This window comes from Orbicella franksi, chromosome 11 (genome assembly GCF_964199315.1).
Source record: "Orbicella franksi chromosome 11, jaOrbFran1.1, whole genome shotgun sequence".
In the NCBI taxonomy this organism is placed as follows: domain Eukaryota; kingdom Metazoa; phylum Cnidaria; class Anthozoa; order Scleractinia; family Merulinidae; genus Orbicella; species Orbicella franksi.
Window position 1 is genome coordinate 6303066 of NC_138155.1, and position 19689 is coordinate 6322754.

Genomic DNA, 19689 nt, shown 5'->3' on the forward strand with positions numbered 1-19689 from the left:
AGCAGGAGTCCGCATATTCAAAGCAAATAACCATCTGCACAATCTGCTGCTTGAATTCGCAGAAAGGCAGTTTTAAAATCGCGATGTACTCCTTTTGAATCATCTCACGAAGCTCTGGAGGGAGGCTTTGAATGGCCTCGGAAAGTCCACAGGCAGCCACGTCGGCGCAGTATACACTGTGCATTTAACTCTCCAATAGGAAAATTTTTCTGGCACATTTTTGTACAAACAAGTGAAGGGCACGTCCGCGCATATTGATTACGGACGTTGCAGCTTCGCTGGACCCGTTCTGGCACATGGGTTGTCGAAATTTCTGGCACAGCGCTCGCACACGCACACGCACACACACACACACACACACACACACATAAGGTGGGGGTTCTGGACACAGGGGGTATCAAGGGTCAACAATACGTCCGAAAAAGCCCCCCAGCTCCTTCTCCGAAGCTTTAGTCTGAGGAGAAGGAGCTGGGGGGCTTTTTCGGACGTATTGTTGACCCCTTGATACCCCCTGTGCCAGAACCCCCACCTTATATGTGTGTAGCCCCCTAAACCACTCGGTCACGCGGTCTTCAAGGACGATTCACTTGTACCTGTACAGCTGATAGCATTTCCACTCCATTGCCCAGTCTCCAAACACGTTCTGGTCACATTTCCTTGGCTGCTACCGTAGCCACTTTGACAGCCAAATACACAGTTGGATCCAATCGTAGTGCCACAGGAAATGGTCAGTAATACGGCTTTAAAAGGAATGCTCAAAGGAGCACAGGTGACAGCTTAAACGTAACGGACACATTTGTCATTTCAAAAGGAAAGGAACTATATTTTAATGAAACTTTGCAACCAAAAACAAGACCATGTCCTAAGAAAACAAAACGACAGTGTATATCAATGGCAGAAAATGACTATTTAGCATCCGAAATTAACAAGTGTTGTCATTTCTTCCCAAATGATATCAATTCTATTAATGCTTTCCAAGCGTTTACGCAAGGATGAACATTACATTTTTCACTTTGAAAACCACAAAAAACTGTTTGACCTTTCGGTTAATAGGGAAGTTTGGTACATGTTGATCTTAGTGGTTTACTGTTATTTCCGTCTACAAAAACTGAGCTGGTTTAGCTCCTCACCATTACACTGAGGCTGCGTTCCAGTCCATACACCGTTGCTGTTACATGTCCGTGTTGCTGAGCCAGTCATGCTGTACACACTATCACAGGAAAAATGACAGGAATGTCCTGGCAAATTAGCACAGGGCGCTACGCTTCCGTGGGCTGGAGCGGTCAACAGAGGGCAGCGATTCACTGTTTCATAAACAAAGTGATTAAATGTAAATAAATGAAGGTGATACGTTGCTCTTGGGGTCCAAGCATCAGTTGATGACTGCAAACCATATCCCTAGTCCTTGCCTCCAACTCCCACTGCCCTCCTTGGAATCCATATTTATAGTCCTTGCCTTCAATTTGCCCATCTCTCGCTGTTCCATGACTAACAGAACGCTTTGAGAAGGACAAGTTTGTAATAACGATAATAAAGACGCTATTAAATACAATTTCAGCTGCTTTACCTTAGGCTTCGGACTTTATCCCTAGTCCCCCCCCCCCTCCCCCACCTCCTCCACCCTAACTAACCACCACCACGGAATCCAATCCCTATCAAAGCTGTTACCACAATGTCTAAATTACCTCCTTGACAAGTGAAGGCATCGCCAAGCTTCAGTTGTACTCCCTCTGGACAAAAGCATTGATGGCCAGAAGGATTTGGAAGACATAGATTACTGCATCCTCCATTCAGCTGGCTACAACTGGTGGATCCTATTAAGCAAGGAAGAGTCATCTTGTTGATAATTATCGCATTGCATATATGCTCAATAAATGGTTAAGTGTGGGTCATCCTCAAGTATGTCACGTCAAGTGTTCTCCCTATGAAGCCATGGTGGTGGTGAACCACTGTGTGGCAAGAGAATTTTCACAAGAACGTTCAGTGCAGTTCAAAATATGTTTATGTTTGTTTCTTAGCACCTACAGCTTTAACGCCCGAGTGAGGTAATGTCCAGTTTCTTTTGAAAAATTTGTGCCACATTTAATCAGCGTAGAGTTTCATGCAAAATTGAGCCCAGCTCTCTACCGTATACAAAATATACAGAGAACTAATGACTGGCCATATTCAATTGGCTTCATGTTTAATTAAGAAGGAATAGTCATGGGGATACTTTTTTCTAGTTTCGTAGTTTTCAAATTTGTTGTCCGTTTAAGGAGTAACCGGCTTTGTTACACACTGTTAAGAAGACAAACTGGCAGCTTTCTTTTTTTCCAAAGGCGAGTGTTGAGTCAACCGCGAACACAAAAGTGCTGGCCGAGTAAGGACAAAGGAGAGACAAAGGCAGAATGGCCGAGTAGGGAAGACGGCGAGACGACGTGCGTGCCGCGCCCATGTCTCTTTCCATTCCCCTTTAGACTAAAGCGTCTCGTCCCATAACCCCTGCTGAATTTCGAGAGAAACACAGACTATCGGCAGTCTAGAGACTCGGCTATGTCTATTACCGGAAATTTTTGTCGCCTGCTTTGAGTACATTAAATATTCGACGCTGGTAAGTTGCTAGTGAAATTTTTCGCCACCATTTAACCGATGGTAAACAAATTCGTTTCTGTAAAGTCAAATCAGTCGACAAAAAAAAAAAATAATAATAATAATAATAATAAAATAAAATATAGTTAACCTGTAAAGTCTTTGGATTGATCATACACGTGCAATTCCATCGGAGTCTCCATGCCCTGAACTACGACTTCAGTCAGAGAGGTTGTCATGTTGTACTTGTGAACGTTTTGACTGTTCCAGTCAGACCAGTACAGGGCGTCACCAAAAAGAGCGAGTCGAAAAGGGTGCAAAGAATCCAATGATAAGTCCAGTATCAGTACTCGGTTACTTCCTTGTAGGTCAACCCTTTCAATCTTATCAAGGTACGCATCGCACCAATACAACTGTCTATTTAGGTAGTCCAGAGTCAGAGCGTTCACCCATAGAAGTCCTGAACTTACGAGAGTTGTCCTGGCAGAACCGTCCATGTTTGCTTGTTCAATCTTTGGCGATAATCCCCTACTACCCCAATACATCTTTCTAAAAAGATAAGATTCATCAGTTGATCAGTTTAAGGAGAAAAAGAATTGAACAATGGCGATGAGATACGAAATTTCATTAAAGTGGCAAGTGGAAAGAGCAATATTTCACAAGCTAGGATAGCTTTTTCTCTTGAGAAGTTGCATTGTTCTTGAATTTCCAAGAAAACCGTTCGAAAATCTTAAAAGAGGGCGAAGGATTATCTCTTAACGGCCTTATCTATTCCAAAGATTTGTCAACATTCTCAAACATCACCAAACATTTTCATGCATGAACGAATACCTCTAAAAAGTCTACAACGGTCAATCAAACTTGTAGAAGAGTTACAACTTGTTAATATTGCTTTGGTTTGCATAGATATTCGATAGTGCGTCAGTATCATTGACAGCTACATATTTGTAATTTCAAGATTACCTTTCTCCAATATCAAGTAGAATGGCTCTTGGCTCTACAACGCTTGACGTGATTAGACTAGTTCTGGATGACCCATCCAACCTTGCGACCTCAATTCTACTGGCTCCCTCATCTGTCCAATAAATATTACGTCCAACATAATCCACTGCCAGCCCTCCAGGAGTTGTCACGTTACCGTACGCGATGACTTCAACTGAAGATCCGTTAGGAAATGCCCTGGCCAGTAATTCCAACGTTACGTCTGTCCAATAGATTTTTCCCTCCACTGGATCATAATCAACAGCCACGGGTCTTGAGATGTTTGCGGTGATTCCCAAAGGGTAACAAGGGCTTTCAGGTACTTCCAGAGGAACCTTGTAGATTTCTCCAGTGTCTGCTTCAGCAAAGATTAGGAATTTCTCTGAGCTTGTCTTGTAGAACATTGCTTGAATATATATATATAAAAATAAGCCTATGAGAATTAGACACCTACAAATTCTACAAAATTATAGAAAGAGATTGCTTTTCCGTATTCATTTGGCATTATCTCGAATGTCAGCCACTTAGCTGGCAATTTCAAGTAAAAAGATCCCAAAGAATCAATAGGAGACCACCTTCTTTCACGAGGAAAGTAGTATCTATGGACATCACTAATTTTAACCTGTGATCGACTCCAAGTAGTACATAATGTTAGCATGCTAATCTCGTCACTTCTTTACAAGGTGTTCTCACTGATTCCACGACTTACACCCAAATAGATAATTAGTGTATGACAACCGCGCTTTTTCTTTTGTTTTTAATTTTTTTGTCGAATTTGTCCATGTGGCTGTTTGCTTTTTACAATTTCTAAAACAATTTTTTGGCACGAGCTTTCTTGTTTACACATATTTAACCTCAATAATGTTTGACACGGTTTAGAGTCAAGTTACGAAAAGCAGCACTCGAATCAAGATTGCGGCCATTCAGAAATTATGATGCAGCCACGTCAAATGAGGTAAGCAGACCACGCTATAAAGGGACGGAGATGGTCTTAGAGCAACCGACTAGGGACGAGTTAGCCAAAGTGGTAACTAGTTAAAAAATTGAATCAGATAAACACATTGATTTCTCACCATGGTCACAGGTTTTCCCATCAGACTTGAGGGCGATGCCAGTTGGACATGCGCACTGGTACCCTCCTGGCTTAAGAAGGCAGAAATCGCTGCAGAGTCCATTGTTATGAGAACAATTATGAAAACCTGATAACAGACAAACGAAATTAGTAACTTCCAGTACAAGAGTTTTTCGAATCTTCGTTACCTTCAGCATGACATGTATTTTCTTTAATTGCAGATTATATACATTTAATTAATACACCATGATTATACATTCTGTGAGTTTTTATTCATTTTTTAACAAGCTCAGTAATTGTTTGATCATTCAGTTAATATTTACCTACTGAGTTAGGTAGTTTTTTCTCGGGAAGCGAGAGGCGCGCTGCTTAGCTAAAGTAATACTTGATAACTTCTGCATCCACGAAATGAATAAGAGATTTGACAGATTGCAGGGCTTCACACCAATTCACGTATGTTTTGATAGCAAAAATTAACATCTAAGTACCTGAAAATATCAAGGCTGGATCAAATACATGAATGTCCATAGGTTTTTGAAGGCCATTGACTATGATAGCCTGGTTTCCACTGCTTACGTTTAAACGCGAAATGCTCTTAGTATTCCAATCTGTCCAGTATAGCATGTCCTGATACACCGCCAGTCCATAAGGATGGATATTAGCTGCAGATGACGTTATTAACTGTCTGTTTCCTCCATTGAGGTCTGATACCTCAATTTTGTCAACCCAAGCATCAACCCAAAACAGTCGATTTGTGGCTGGGTCGATAGTAAGTCCATTTGGCCAGACTAGGTTTCCCGTTACAATGGTTCGTCTTGCCGAACCATCCATCTCAGCCTGTTCTATCTTCGGATTGGCGCCCCAGTCTGTCCAGTACATCATCCTGAAGGTAACAATAAACATCATTTTTTCGGACGGCTAGCAGATGTCCCAATTACCTGCAGCTATTTAATTTGTCTGTTTTTCGCCAAGCCACTGTTTTACTGGGAAAGTTCGTTAACTCAAAGCTGTCAATTTCTTTGCTATCTTTTATGCAGAAGATGTCTCACTTTATCCCTTAGATATAAAGCTTACGTGTAAAGGTTCTAATTTGACTGTTCTTTGAGCAACGTTCTCATTTCAATAGGTTCCAGTATAACAAACGCGGTGATACGCTGCAACGTTGCTTGCAATTTTGCTAATTTCCATAACCAACATTACAAAATGACCAGTTATTAAATACATATTAACGAGACTGAGGTCTCTAAGGTAAAATCTCCAACAGAGACCTTGCCGTATTGACCGGGCGATGACAAGGTCAATATTGCAAGGCCGAGGTTTGAGATTTTCTCGTTAAGACCGAACGTTTGAGGTTAATAAGTTGTTTTTTATATGCATATGGCTTTTTGCTGCCCGTAGTCGGCAAGTGGGCTACACGGGAGAACAAAACTCACGTGCAGAGATCACGGTTGCAATTCTAATTTCACTAGCACTGTTTGTTGAAGGACGTTCCCATTTTAATATGTCTCACGCTAAAACAACGAGGTGATAAACGGCAGCTATGCTTGCAGTATCGCTGATTTCCACAGTCAACATCATAAAATGACCAGCCATTAATAAAACTATAATAAAAAAATATCGTAGTCTTATCCAGTAGCGTATGCATCTTACCCATTTCTCTCATCAAGTACAATAGTCCTGGGCTCATCCAGTCCATCTTTGATAAGCAGTTTCCTCCCAGTTCCATCAAGCAATCCTACTTCAATCCTGTTGGTTCCTGTATCTGTCCAATAAATGTTTCTTCCCACGTAGTCAATAGCTAAGCCGTCTGGCGTTTCAACATTGCAGCGAAACAAATTCTTCACTGAGGTGGCATTGAAAAACGCGCTGATGATTCGACCTTGAGCAATGTCTGACCAATACACTCGATCTTCGACAGGGTCATAGTCCAATGCAATTGGGCGCTGGGTCCCAAGATGATAAAACAAAGTCTGGGAGGCGAAATAGTTCGTGTCCAAGGAAACATATTGGGTGGATTTGTCGTCAGCGTCGGCAAAAAGAATAAACTTTTTGACTTCTGTAAAAAGGGTGAGAAGGATTTGGTCAGCTTTGCGACTCAAAAACAGGCAGTAAGCTGTGTTGTTGTTGTTTATTTCTTTACAAAAATACTTGTTTAGGCGCTTTGCGTTTTTGCTTTACGGCTAGACGGTATAACGTAACCCATTTCAGTCCACTGTTGATAAAACAATCGGAAGAGAGAATATGACTCCTGCGGGAAGTACGTCCTTGAGGATTGCGCGTAATTAGACTTTTATTTGTATGTTGCTGTTTAGTGAATGGGCTATTTTACGTTTCCGGTATCTTATCGACTACCCGTGTGTTTCGGTAAACACATAATAACTTTCACGAGCATGCCACACTCGATTTACAAGGAACATGTTGCAGGGTCAAATATTCATTATAAATTTATTCTTCGTCAAGAAGAATTCGCTCTAGACACTCGCATTCTATTGGCTCATAAACGGTGAAATTGAATGGCTTCATGTCATAGCATGCGCCAAGCCATATATAAATCTATTTATTTGGAATGTTGGAACGCAGCATACAAATATCTGCACATCACTCTGTTTAAAAAGGAGAAATGACTCGTTACCATTCTTGCTCTGTTACGACATCTGAGCGTGCGAGTTTTAACAGCTATTTGGCGGCATGTTCGTAACAACTCGATTGAAAGCAAATACGTCCGTTTATGGTGGTCAGGCAATATAAAAAACAAGTTTACCGGAAAGACGAACGACTTACTGTCTTCGCATATCTTGCCATCTTGTTTCACAGTTAATCCAGTTGGACATACACACTCGTAGCCGGATGATTTTACCACACAGAAATGGCTACATCCTCCATTATTTATAGTGCAAGGATTTGAAGCTTAAAAAAAAGACGTTGAAAATATTATAAAGCAATTACAATATTTAGAAAGGAAAGCATATTAGCCTTCGCTGGTTCCCATGCGGGTCCTCTGTCCTGGTCCAGTTGGAATGTGGGTGTTGGTTTTTGTGGAGGGAGGAAAACCGGTGGCGAGAACCAACAACAAACTCAACCCACTTATAGCACCGGGCCGGAATCGAACCCAGGCCACTTTGATGTGATAGAGGCGAGCGCTCTCACCACTGTGCCATCCCTGCTCTCGACAAACGGCAGCAGAGAGGGCTGTTATATCAGTAACATTGTAAGAAGTATCTAGCAATGAAAGGAAACACCAATTCTCAGCATCTGGTGGTGTAATGTTACAAGCAACTTTGTTGGTTTCCAGTACTCGAGAAACACGGTCATAGAAATATTACTACCAACTTAATTCCTTCTATTTCCAGGTGTGTCTTGGTCTCTGCATATTTTAAGGCCGATTTAGACACTTCGGTATTTAAGTAGCACTAAATAAAATTTAGCAAAAAATACTAATAACTAATAATAATAATAATAATAATAATAATAATAAAACAATTGAACTTAAATCGATAGTTTGTTCGCCAAAGTTGCGCGGATGTCCGTCGGCCCCACGTCATGCCGAAAAAATTGTCACAGCGGATGGCATACATAGCCCTAGTCTACAAAAGGCTCTTTAAATACCTGCAGGTTGTCGGGAAGCATCGTAAGCTACGATGCCCATGGGTTGTCCACCGTTGACACTGTACTTGCGGATAATTTTTCCAGTGGTAGCATCCAGCTGATGGATGTCTTCAGCTGTAAGCCAATCGGTAAAAAACAAGAAAGGCGGGATAAGTGTGATTAAGCAGCTTCCGGTTGTTTCCATTGTAATCGACGGACTCCACTGCGTCATATCCCGCATCCACCCAAAAGATACGTTTATTTCCTCTGTCAAGTTCGATACCACTTGGATAATACAGATACGTTGTTACGAAGGTTACTCTTTGGCCTCCATTCAATGAAGCTTTTTCTATTTTTGCGTTGATTCCCCAATCAGTCCAGAACATTAAGCTGTCGTGAAAAACAAGCATCATGGTTATATGATAAATATAGATGCCCTGGTTTGATGGTTAGATTTTTTTGTCCGACAAAAATATGATTTAATGTTATATTTCTCATCTAAACCCAGCGTTGTCGTATGGATTCATCTATAGTCTTATTAGTGTAAACATTCTCTTGTGTACATGAAGAAAGACGTCTAAGGTCTTTCTAACTATCCTCGAAAATAAACCCGCCAAATCTCAAACGAAAAATGTTTTGTTTTTGGACTCAGTTTGTATTTTAAGTTCTCATAGTGTGCTTATGCTGTACATGCATTAAATATTTTTTTGTGTTTTACGTTGTTAAATTAAGCGAGTGTTACTTAGTTGTCTTCTTTCATGCGTGCAAAATTTTTCAGACGTCAAACTCCTGCTGAATAATAATAATGGAGCAATTGTAATAAACGTGATTGTGAATACCTGTCGTCTAGGTCCAGAGCTATTCCTCTGGGCTCGTCAAGGTCCGAAGAAATTAGAAGACCTTGGTTATTGCCATCTAGGTCTGATACTGATATGGTATCTTTCGTCGTATCAGTCCAGTACAGCTGTGATGCCCTCCAGTCCACCGCCAGTCCATCACAAACACCGATGCCAGTGACAACTGTTGTCGTGCTTGCTACGTCAATGCGAAAACGTTTGATGTTTTGTTCTGTTACATCACTCCAAAATATGTAACCCAAGCTGAAATGAACGTCTATAGCAACAGCTCTCGTTAAACCCGAAACAACTGAACTTAGAGCGGCAGTGTTATAATCCATGGCGACAATATCTGATGTGTTTGCTACCAATAAACATGGTGGACTGCATAAAGTGGCTAAGGACCAAACGAAATGAACGAAAAGTGAGTTACTAGAATTTACTTGTGCGAAAACAGTAAAATTAATCGATGTCGACTTTATCTACTGAGTGGTTACGAGTTGTTTTCATTTTCTTTTTTTAAAGCTTTAAAGTCAATCCTTAAAGCGCAGTTAATGGAGCGTGACGCTATTTACGTACAGTCACTAGCTTACTGTTGTTAAACGTAATGCAATAGAATTGTTCCGCGTTAGAACATTATAAAAGCCTTTCTTGTCTAGTTTAAACAATATTCACAATAGCCTTTCACGTATACATGTTGCAACAACGTCTGGTTTAACTATATCATGCTTTTTGTATGGCTAGTCTTTAAATAGCCCCATTCTTGTTTCGTTCAAGGCCGCATGGACTCTGTACGTTTCATGGTACACGATTTTATATTGGTTTAAACCTAGACATCAGTCTACCTATAAAAGAGGCTTAGCTTGGACTTTAGCATCATTCGCTCGTTATATTACTACTGTAACTTTTAGTTAGCCCTCGAAATTGTAACTCCCACCCTTTCCTCCCTTTGGAGGTTTATTGTCGTTGTTCATTAATATAAATAATAAACTGGGGTTCACCCCTCGTGCCACGCTATCGGTTAAGTCTTGCAGCGACTTCCCCAAGCTTCGTTTTCGCTAATGTAGTGGCGCTATTTAACGCTCTTTTATGCCTCTTCTTGTCCGATCCAGCACGTGCCGGCGGAGTCGGCTCGTAGTGCTGGGGAGACAAGTAAGGCTTGGGAACTGTTTACACCCTAGCACGATGCTGACCGGAAGTCAGCTCGTAGTGCCGTTTAGAGTTACGCTACTAGGACACGCAAGCTTTTGGCCTCGCCGACTTGTCCGATCCAGTGCAGAATTAACCGCTGGGGAGATAAGTTTGGCATTTGGTCACGCAATGGAAGTTCGTCTGTCACACCGATTGCGGAGCGGTGTTCCCCCCTTTACGCCATAGAACGCGTGTTTATTGCTTGTGTTTGTCGGGATAATTAAAGCATTACTCCCTAGGAACTGCAACATTGAAAATGGAATGACAGTAAAAGCCAGCAAGAGAGATCGTTATTGTAGTGACATGCTCTCGAACAAAGAATAAGAAAAAGAACAAAAATTAAACGAAACAAAACAAAGCGTATCCAATCTTTACATAACAAAAAATAAATATGCCGACAAGTTGTCTGCTTAAATTGGGTGAGTCATGCATTAAAGTGCCACTAACCCCAATTTTTTTTTTTCCTTTAATAAAATCTACTAGTTTCCCTGATTACTTCAGCGAAAAAATTATCTCGATTGATAAAATCCCTGCGTTTCTACACGCGTTTAAACATGTAATTCCTATGTTCACGACCGCGCAAAGTGGAATCTGGGTCGGGCTTCTAGTGACGTCATATCGGGAACCGTTCCTCAAAGACGAAGCTCAACGAACAAAACAAGTCTGTATTCGGAATGGCCATTGAGAAACACGGCCGGATTTATACGACCTCCGGCGTGCGTGTGTTTTTATTACATGTATAATCCACAAATACATAGCTAGTTCACTAGTTCGAAGTCTCGACAATCTTATTCGCCTCGTTGTAGAACGTAGGTTTCGTTTACTATTTGTTCAGGAAAGTCTATTTCGAGTGAAAAAAAAAAAGAAAAAAAAAACGCAATGCGTTCAATTTACCGTGTAATTTCCTCACCTATACTTTCGTCTGGGACTCGGAGGATCGTTTGCGCTCGAAATAGTCAGATGGCTTCCAGCTTATCCCAAATTCGTGTCTTAGGCAGTACCTTGACAATTTCAAGCTTTTCACTAGAGATAGAGAAGAATATACAGGCCATGAAAATCTCTAGGTTTTTACAGTGGCGGCGAACCCGAGATCGAAGAAATCCTCGAAGGCTCCCTGGCTTTAGCTTCGCACAGATCAGCCCACTTCTTTGGTCTTGTTCTCGTTTCTGGTCGAGTTTCATCAAGATAGAGGTATTGAGTGAAGAGGAATACTCGATTCTACGCATCCTGTACTGCTACAGTCTCCAGCAACATATCTACCTTGCATTCTGCAACGATTTTGACACACACTATCGCATACTCGCACATATTCTTCTCAGAAGCAAAATGTTGTTATTCCCGAAATGACGTCAGAAGCCAACTCGTCCCATTCAATGGAAAAGGGCAAATTTACAAACTTTAAAAATTGATACAAATTAACGAAAATAGCTACAACAATAATTTTTTTCACAGCGCTGATCAGGAGAAAAAGGAAATTTATATTAGCGAAAAAACTTTTTTGGGTTAGTGGCACTTTAAGACTGTGTTGCAGACAGACAGAAATTTAGACTAGGTTTACACTAGAGGAGATTTTTTCCGGATTCGTAAATGTTTCCGGATTCATCAATTTTAAAGTATTTGGATTGGTAGGCGTTTATACTGAAAGGATGTACGCATTCCTAACCGTTTACACACGACGAAAACTCCGGGAACATTCGCGATGAAATTGTTAACTAGCTGTTTGTCGCTTCGACAACAAGAAACAAAATGACGCCAAAGAAAGGCTAGGGTTAGGTTGAGGCAGTCTGAAGTTTTCTTTCCACTCGCTTACCACGCTGTTGTTGCCCATCATGTTGTCCCACCAGGCATTTGCCCTGGTCTTATCCTGAATCGTCGAAGTTTTCGATCGATCGTGCCATCGTCATCTCCGATAAAGTGTGGAGGTCGGTCGTCAACATTGTTCGCGTCGATAGTTCTGGTTTCTGACGAATATCATTTACCAGTTATAAAAGATGGCCATCAATGGCCATCGATCTGACTACTACTATAACTCCGTCGACTCCATTACAATCTCCATTACTAGATTCGCCATTTTGGTTCTGCCGCAAACTGAAAAGATCGCAGGCGGAAACATATCCGGATTCGAGAGAAAACCGTTTACACGACAAAACTCTCCGGATTAAAAAAAAATTCAGATTAAAAGTTCCCACATTAAATTCTGGATTCAAAATCTCCGGAGACATGACCAAACCGGGGAGTTTTTATTTCGGATTTGTGTAATTGTGTGTGAACGGCAAAACCAATCCGATACTAAGAAGTTCCGGATTCGTCACAAATCCGAAACAGTTTCCTCAGTCTAGTGTAAACCTAGTCTTGATCTCTAAATACCATTGCAATTTAGCAGGGAAATGGTCATAATTAGTGTCACCATATCCTCTATATCATTTTACCTCCATAGACGTTTACACTTTGCCCACAAATCAGCGCCAAGATGAATAGCGTAGGAATCGACCGTCGGATGACACTCATAGCTACCAGAACCAGTCAAGTCCCTGCTTGAGATCATGAGATTTGAAGACAAAACAAAACAAAACAAAAGTGTTAACAAACGACTTGTAATGCGCACAGTGCAGAGCCATTTCACACATGAAAACAAACCTTACCGAAAAGAAACACAATCCAAATTAGTTTCTTGCAAGAACCCTAACTGAGGGGCAAATGCAATACTTGACTTGTGTCGTAATCGCGCTAAATCCGCAGGTCACTCAGAAGTATGGTTCTGTCTGATGATGTTCTAAACTTCTTCTACAATCACAACAAGAAATGTTTGCAACTAGTACAGAAAAAGCGAGCAATGATTAAATAAACGTAACGGCGGACGCAATAAACTGAGGACACACACATCTATTAATAGCCACGTCTCATAAGTGAAGCGAGTGCTGCGCAAAGTTTTGCGCATACGGAATGTCCAAACCTGTGTAATTTCAGGGACCTATCCTTACTTTAATTATCATGTATCTATGGAAGATCTGAAGGCTGATCTGACAGTTGATTTCAGTTTCATTTACTTCATCCAATCTCTTCCTCCACAAAAAAGAAGTGCTATGAACATAGCAAACACGGATATAAGTTTCAGAAGACAGTACGAAAGAAACTTCGGGAAAAACAAGCCAGAGGGTGCTTGTAGGTAATTTTCAAAATGAATCCCGGAGGGCACGTCTTCCCAGTTCATTTTCACTCCTAAAAGGTACCAAATCTAAAACAGCACTAGCCTCTTCCAGACGCGGTTTTTCGCGCTGCGCCCCAACTAACTGAACCCCTGGAGGAGGCTAAAACAGCACATAAAAAAGTTACGATGAGAACCTTAATTACTTCTATTTGGGAGCGCCCCCGCCCTCCCCTCCTCAGTGGCCAAAATCATTCATGTGGTCATCAATAAGACCTCAAGGTGACCTGATGCTAGAAAACACAGAAAGTTAATTAATGGCAAACAAAATAGCAGAAGGAGCGATTGTTTAGGTTATATTCCTGCGCATAAGCTAAAGAGATCTGTCTAGTGCATTAAATGAATCACAGTAAATTGAGAAGAAGTTGCTTTCGTTAAGTAGAAGTAGTTCGATGTCCTGTACGCATATAGTATGTATTAATCAAGCCATTGCATTCAAACTTTACCCGCTTGAAAATTAGTTGCATCCCAACAATGAAGTATTTCTGCTAAGAAGTAATTATGATGCAACAGACCTCCTGTCGGTAAATTGCAGGTAAGGAAAATATAAATAACACTCAGAAGTTGGTTTCATTGCCCTAGCGAAACAGCCTGACGTTGTACAGCAAACATGCCTTTATACTATTGAGAAAACAATGCCGTGGGCCTACGACTGTATTTCCACGATCGTTATGCAGTTGAGATGCAGCGTGAAGTAAAAGTAAAGACTAAGGAATATTTTAGCGACATTTTCAAGGTTTGATATTTGTAAAGAAATTGATTGATTTCAAACTTGACCGTTGTTAACTTAACTTGATTAACAGCCGAGGTTTTTTAGGCTGATTGCGTGCTCTGTCATCGTTATAAACTGAGTGATTGCAAAGAGAAGTCTTTTTCTTTTAGTATTTTCTCTGAGGCAGTGCACGCCATTGAATGCTAGGTTAGCAATTTTAGCGCTGAAAATCATGTGGTCCATTATAAAGCAAATGAATTTTTTCTGTCGGCTCCTCTGTGATGAATAATACGATGGTGTATATCTAGACTGTTGCCTTCCCGAGAGGCACAAGAATTTCGCTATTGAGAAGTGAATTTAAAACAGGTTTGATTACGTCATTGTGCACCTGCAATAGGTTGCAAATGGAGCAGAGAGTACCAGCTAAGAAAGACATCTTTGTTGGGTTGCGTAGATGCAAGTGCTGCTCGCAATTTGGAATTTCTCTGTAGCATGACGAAAGATACTGAATCAGTTGTAAGCAAGTGCTAAAATGCGCAGACCGGAAATTGTTTTGAGGGCTATATACTAATATTGTACAATCATAATACATGCATGAACCCGTTTAAAAAGAATCCAGCATAGTACGTACTGAAATTGCTATGACAACTTTTCCAACGACACTGGTTTGTAACTTGCCGTTGTTTTGCGATAATCACGTGATCAGGACCTGACTATTCAAAGATTAAGCTAATGTTATATGCAAATTTAACAAAAGCCTTAATGTGCTATCTCAGCAAAATTCTCTTCTTTTAAAGTCACATATTTAGAATTAAACTAATTTAAAACGTAATCTACTCAATGGTTTATTGATATACTCCCAATTTTTGAAAACATAGTTTACAAACTCACCATAAATCCGCGGTAGGCTAGTGTACGTACCAGTTTAGTACCAGTTAAGTTATGTCCTTCAAGCTACCTGAAGCTTGGATAATATGAATTCTTTAGCCAAGTTTCTCGCGTTAGTATTATCCCGTAGTGCCAGGCAAGATGGCGTCGATGCTTCCAATGAAAGGCTGCGGTCCTTGTAGTATCCTTTTTTTTTTTCAATTGATAATTTGCTGAACAGATTTGCTTGAGTGATTTATTGCATCCCTAAGCATAATGTATCTTGCAATGTTTTTAAACAATGAAAGCCCCATCTTGATGAATATGGTATACAGAGGTTAAAAACGTTTAGCTGTAATATCATGTCCCATTTTAATTGCCTGTTAGTATTTGATCTCTTGAAACATGTAACTGTAGAGGTATTAATTAAGAAAAAAAACCAAACCTGAACCAAAAACAAAATTAATTAGGAAGACTGCCAAATAGGCAAGTTTTGGCCATGAGTCAGCAGAGCTGTTAAACAAGGTGGCTTTAAACAATATGGCCCTGGTGAGAAATCTAATTTAGATGGAAACTGTAAAAATATAAGACACCGTATAAGTCACCGATTTATTAGATGTCCGAGAAAATGATCGATCCTTTGTTTCAAGTGCAAGAAACACACAAGTTAGGTATGAAACCTTGCGTTGGACCAAGTCATGGATAAGATCTATTTCAGCAAATGAATGAAGTACTTATTACGTAACGGCGGACGTGAATGGCACACACAGCTTGTAAGCAAGTACTAAAATGCGCAGACCAGAATTTGATTTGAGAGCTAGATACTAATATAGTACTTTATACACGCATGAACCCGTTTAAAAAGAATCCAGTATCGTACTTACTGACAGACAGAAACTTGCGACTGGAGCAGAGAATACCAACTAAGAAAGACAGCTTTGTTGGGTTGCATAGATGCAAGTGCAGCTCGCAATTTGGAATTTCTTTGTTGCACGACGAAAGATAATCAGTTGTAAGCAAGTACGTATTAAAATGCGCAAACCGGAAATTGCTTTGAGAGCTAGATAATACTATAGTACATAATACATGCATGAACGCGTTTAAAAAGAATCTACTATTGTAGTTACTGAAATTCTTATAAAAACTTTTCCAATAACACTGGTTTGTAACTTGCCGTTGTTTGGCGCTAATCACGTGCACAACACCTGATTATTCGAAGATTTAAGCTACTGTTATATGCAAATTTAACAAAAGCTTTAATGTGCTAGCTCAGCGAAACGCAGTTATATTGTTACAACATACACACAATATCAGAATTCTATCCTTTCAAATGCACATATTTAGAATTGAATACATTTAAAATATACTCTACTGAAAGTTTTATTTGTATACTCATAAGTTTTGAAAACACAGTTTACAAACTTATCCTGATTGAAAGCACTTTGACACGGATGACAGCTTCCCTCTGCATACTTATAAATACTTGCTTTTAAGTGGCTTTTTTCCGTTTCCGAACGAATAAACTATTCATCACACCGCCCCAGGCTAGACTACCAGTTTCGTCCTTTCCTTCAAGCTACACGAAGCTTGAATAACATAGACTCTAACGCCAAGTTCATCGATTAAGTATTAGCCCTTAGTGCCAGACAATATGGCGACGATCCTTGCGAAGGTCGCAGTCCTTGTAGTATCCTTGTTTTTCTGTCAATTGGTAATTTTTGCTGAACAGATTTGCTTGAGTAATTTATGGCAGCCCTTAATATAATGTCTCTTGCAATGTTTTTAAATAATGAAAGCCCCATCTTGATGAAGACGGTATACAGTAGTTAAAAACGTTTGAGTGTAATATCGTGTCCCATTTGAATTGCCTGTAAGTATTTTATTTCTCGGAACATGTAGCTGTAGGGGTATTAATAAAGAGAAAAAAAAAAAAAAAAATTAAGAAGACTGGCAAATTGCTGGTTTTCAGTGTCACGCAATTTAAAATAGATCAAAATAAAAATCAAAACCGGTCAATAGATAAAGTCCAGAATCTGGGAAATGAAAGAAAGTAAATATGCAAAGACTCTCGCCAAAATTCAGGTCACAGCAATTTTTCTTATGCGAGATATGCGGAGAAATTTTTTACCCAAATTTATAGAGATTTGTATGGAGACGCCATGCTGGTGCCCATCCGTATGGGCACCAACATGGCGGCCGGAAACCAACAGAAACATCTGTCACTGAGTTTTGCTACTAAAACGTGAATTTATCCCTCGAGAAACTCTAAAACATTAAAACAATACTTTTTCTAAGACATGAACTGTTCAGATAGCCAAGTTCCCCAAAATAAGACACGTTTTTAACCATCATGACAACTCTCTAGGTCGTCACGTAAATGCCGCGTCACGCAAAAGCTTAGAAATTCAAGCGTAGTGTATCACAAAACCAAAAACCCATTCGGAGCGAAAATTTGTATGAATATTAGTTTTCAGCTGTTCTTATACATCGCTTAAGTAAAATCTCAGGAAGATCAATAGTTTTGTAGTTGGAGTTTTAGTGACGTCATGTGAAAACCAGCTATAGGCAAGTTTTGGCTTTGGGTCAGCAGAGCTGTTAAACAAGGTGGCTTAAAGAAATAGCCCTGGTGAGAAATCTAAGTTAGATAGAAACTTTAAAAATATTAGTCTCCGTATCAGTCACCAATTCATTAGATATGCGAAAAATTGATCCTTGGTTTGAAGTGCAAGAAACACACAGGTTAGCCATGAAACCTTGCACTGGGCAAACTCATGGATAAGATCTATTTCAGCAAATGAATGAAGTACTTTATTAATACGCAAGAACGAACGTAAAAGACACACACAGCTACAAACAGTCACGTCTCATTAGTGAAGCGAGTGCCGCGCAAAGCTTCGCGTATACGGATTGCCCAATTTTAATTATTATGTACTTATATGGATGATCTGAAAGCTGATCTGAAAGTGGAGTTTAGTTTCATTTACTTCGTCCAATCACTTCTTTCACAAGAAAGAAACGCTATCAACATAACAAACACGAATTAAGTTATGCAATTAAGAAAGAAACTTCGAGAAAAACAAGCCACGGGGTGCTCGTAGGTAATTTTCAAAATGAATCCCTGGAGGGCACATTTTCCCAGTTCATTTTTACTCCAAAACGGTACCAAATCTAAAACAGCACTAGCCTCTTACAGACGCCGTTTTTCGCTCTGTGCTCCAACTAAGCGAACGCGTGGAGGAAGTTAAAACAGCACATTAAAAAGGCACGACGAGCGCCTTTATTACGTTTATTTGGGTGCTGAAGTTGACCCCGTTTCAGCAATGATGCTAGAAAACACAGAAAGCAAATTAATGATATTCCTGCGCATAAACTAACGGCATAGAGATCCGTCCAGTGCAATAAATTATTCACAGTAAATTGAGAAAAAGTTGCTTTTGTTGTGTAAAAGCTTCTGTCGAAGTGATTCGATGTCCTCTACGCAGACAGTGTGTAAGCAGTACACGCAAGAAAATTAGTCGCATCCCCAACAATGAAGTAATCATGATGAAACAGACCCGGACCTGCTGTCGGTAAATTGAAGGTAAGGAAAATATAAATATCACTCAGAAGCTGATTTCATTACTCTGGCGAGACAGCCTGACTTTTTACAACAAATATGTCTTTACACGATTGTGAAAATAGCCTTGATAATCCCGTGGAGCTACAGCTCGACAAACATGCTTTATTTCCAAGATCGTTACGCAATTGAGATTCAGCGTGAGGTAAAAGTGGGGAATTAGGGAAGACGTTTAATTTAGTGACATTTTCGAGGCTTGATATTTGTAAAGAAATTGATTTCACACATGACCGTTTGCAACTTGTTAAAAGTTCTCTTAATTAACATCAGAGGTTGCCTAGGCCGATTGCGTGCTCTGTCATCGTCATAAACTGAGTAATTTTTTAAAAAAGCATTTTTCTTTCAGTATTTTCTCTGGGGCAGTGCACGCCATTGAATGCTTGGTTAGCCCATTTTAGAATTGAAAATCATGTGGTCCATCATAAAGCAAAATGCATTTTCTGTCCTCTGTGATGAACAATGCGATGGTGCATATTTAAACTGTTGCCTTCCCCACAAGAATGTCGCTATTGAGAAGTGATTTTAAAACAGGTTTGGTTGCGTTATTGTGGACCTGCAATGGGTTGCAACTGTAGGAGAGAATACCAACTAAGAAAAGACAGCTTTGTTAGGTTGCATAGATGTAAGTGCAACTTGCAATTTGAAAAGTCTCTGTTGCACGACGAAAGATAATCAGTTGTAAGCAAGTGCTAAAATACACAGAACGGAATTTGTTTTGAGAGCTAGATACTAACATGGTACACAATACACACATGAACCCGTTTAAAAGGAATCTATTATCGTACTTACTGAAATTGCTATGAGAACTTCTCCAATAACACTCGTTTGGAACTTGAAGTTCTTTCGCGCTAATTACGTGAACATCACCTGATTATTCGAAGATTTGAACTACTGTTATATGCAAATTTAACAAAAGCCTTAATGTGCTATCTCAGGGAAACGCAATTATATGATTACAACATCCACACCAAATCAAGATTTTATCCTCTCAAAGGCACATATTTAGAATGGAACACATTTACAACGTAATCTACTTAATGGTGTATTTATATACTC

At 40.0% G+C, this 19689-nt stretch overlaps 1 protein-coding gene across 1 annotated transcript in view; it reads right to left on the minus strand.

The window, feature by feature from the left end:
* The window catches only part of LOC145502323 (uncharacterized), a 172459-nt gene extending 159590 nt beyond the window's left edge, over nt 1-12869 (minus strand). The window contains 13 exon segments of the mRNA XM_081481582.1: nt 594-776; nt 1131-1304; nt 1686-1814; nt 2720-3117; nt 3532-3955; nt 4623-4748; nt 5110-5504; nt 6272-6677; nt 7403-7528; nt 8228-8388; nt 8390-8596; nt 9046-9439; nt 12663-12869. Coding sequence (XP_081337708.1) covers nt 594-776; nt 1131-1304; nt 1686-1814; nt 2720-3117; nt 3532-3955; nt 4623-4748; nt 5110-5504; nt 6272-6677; nt 7403-7528; nt 8228-8388; nt 8390-8596; nt 9046-9439; nt 12663-12741 — 3202 coding nt within the window. The 5' untranslated portion in view covers nt 12742-12869.
* Nucleotides 12870-19689: the final 6820 nt, after the last annotated feature.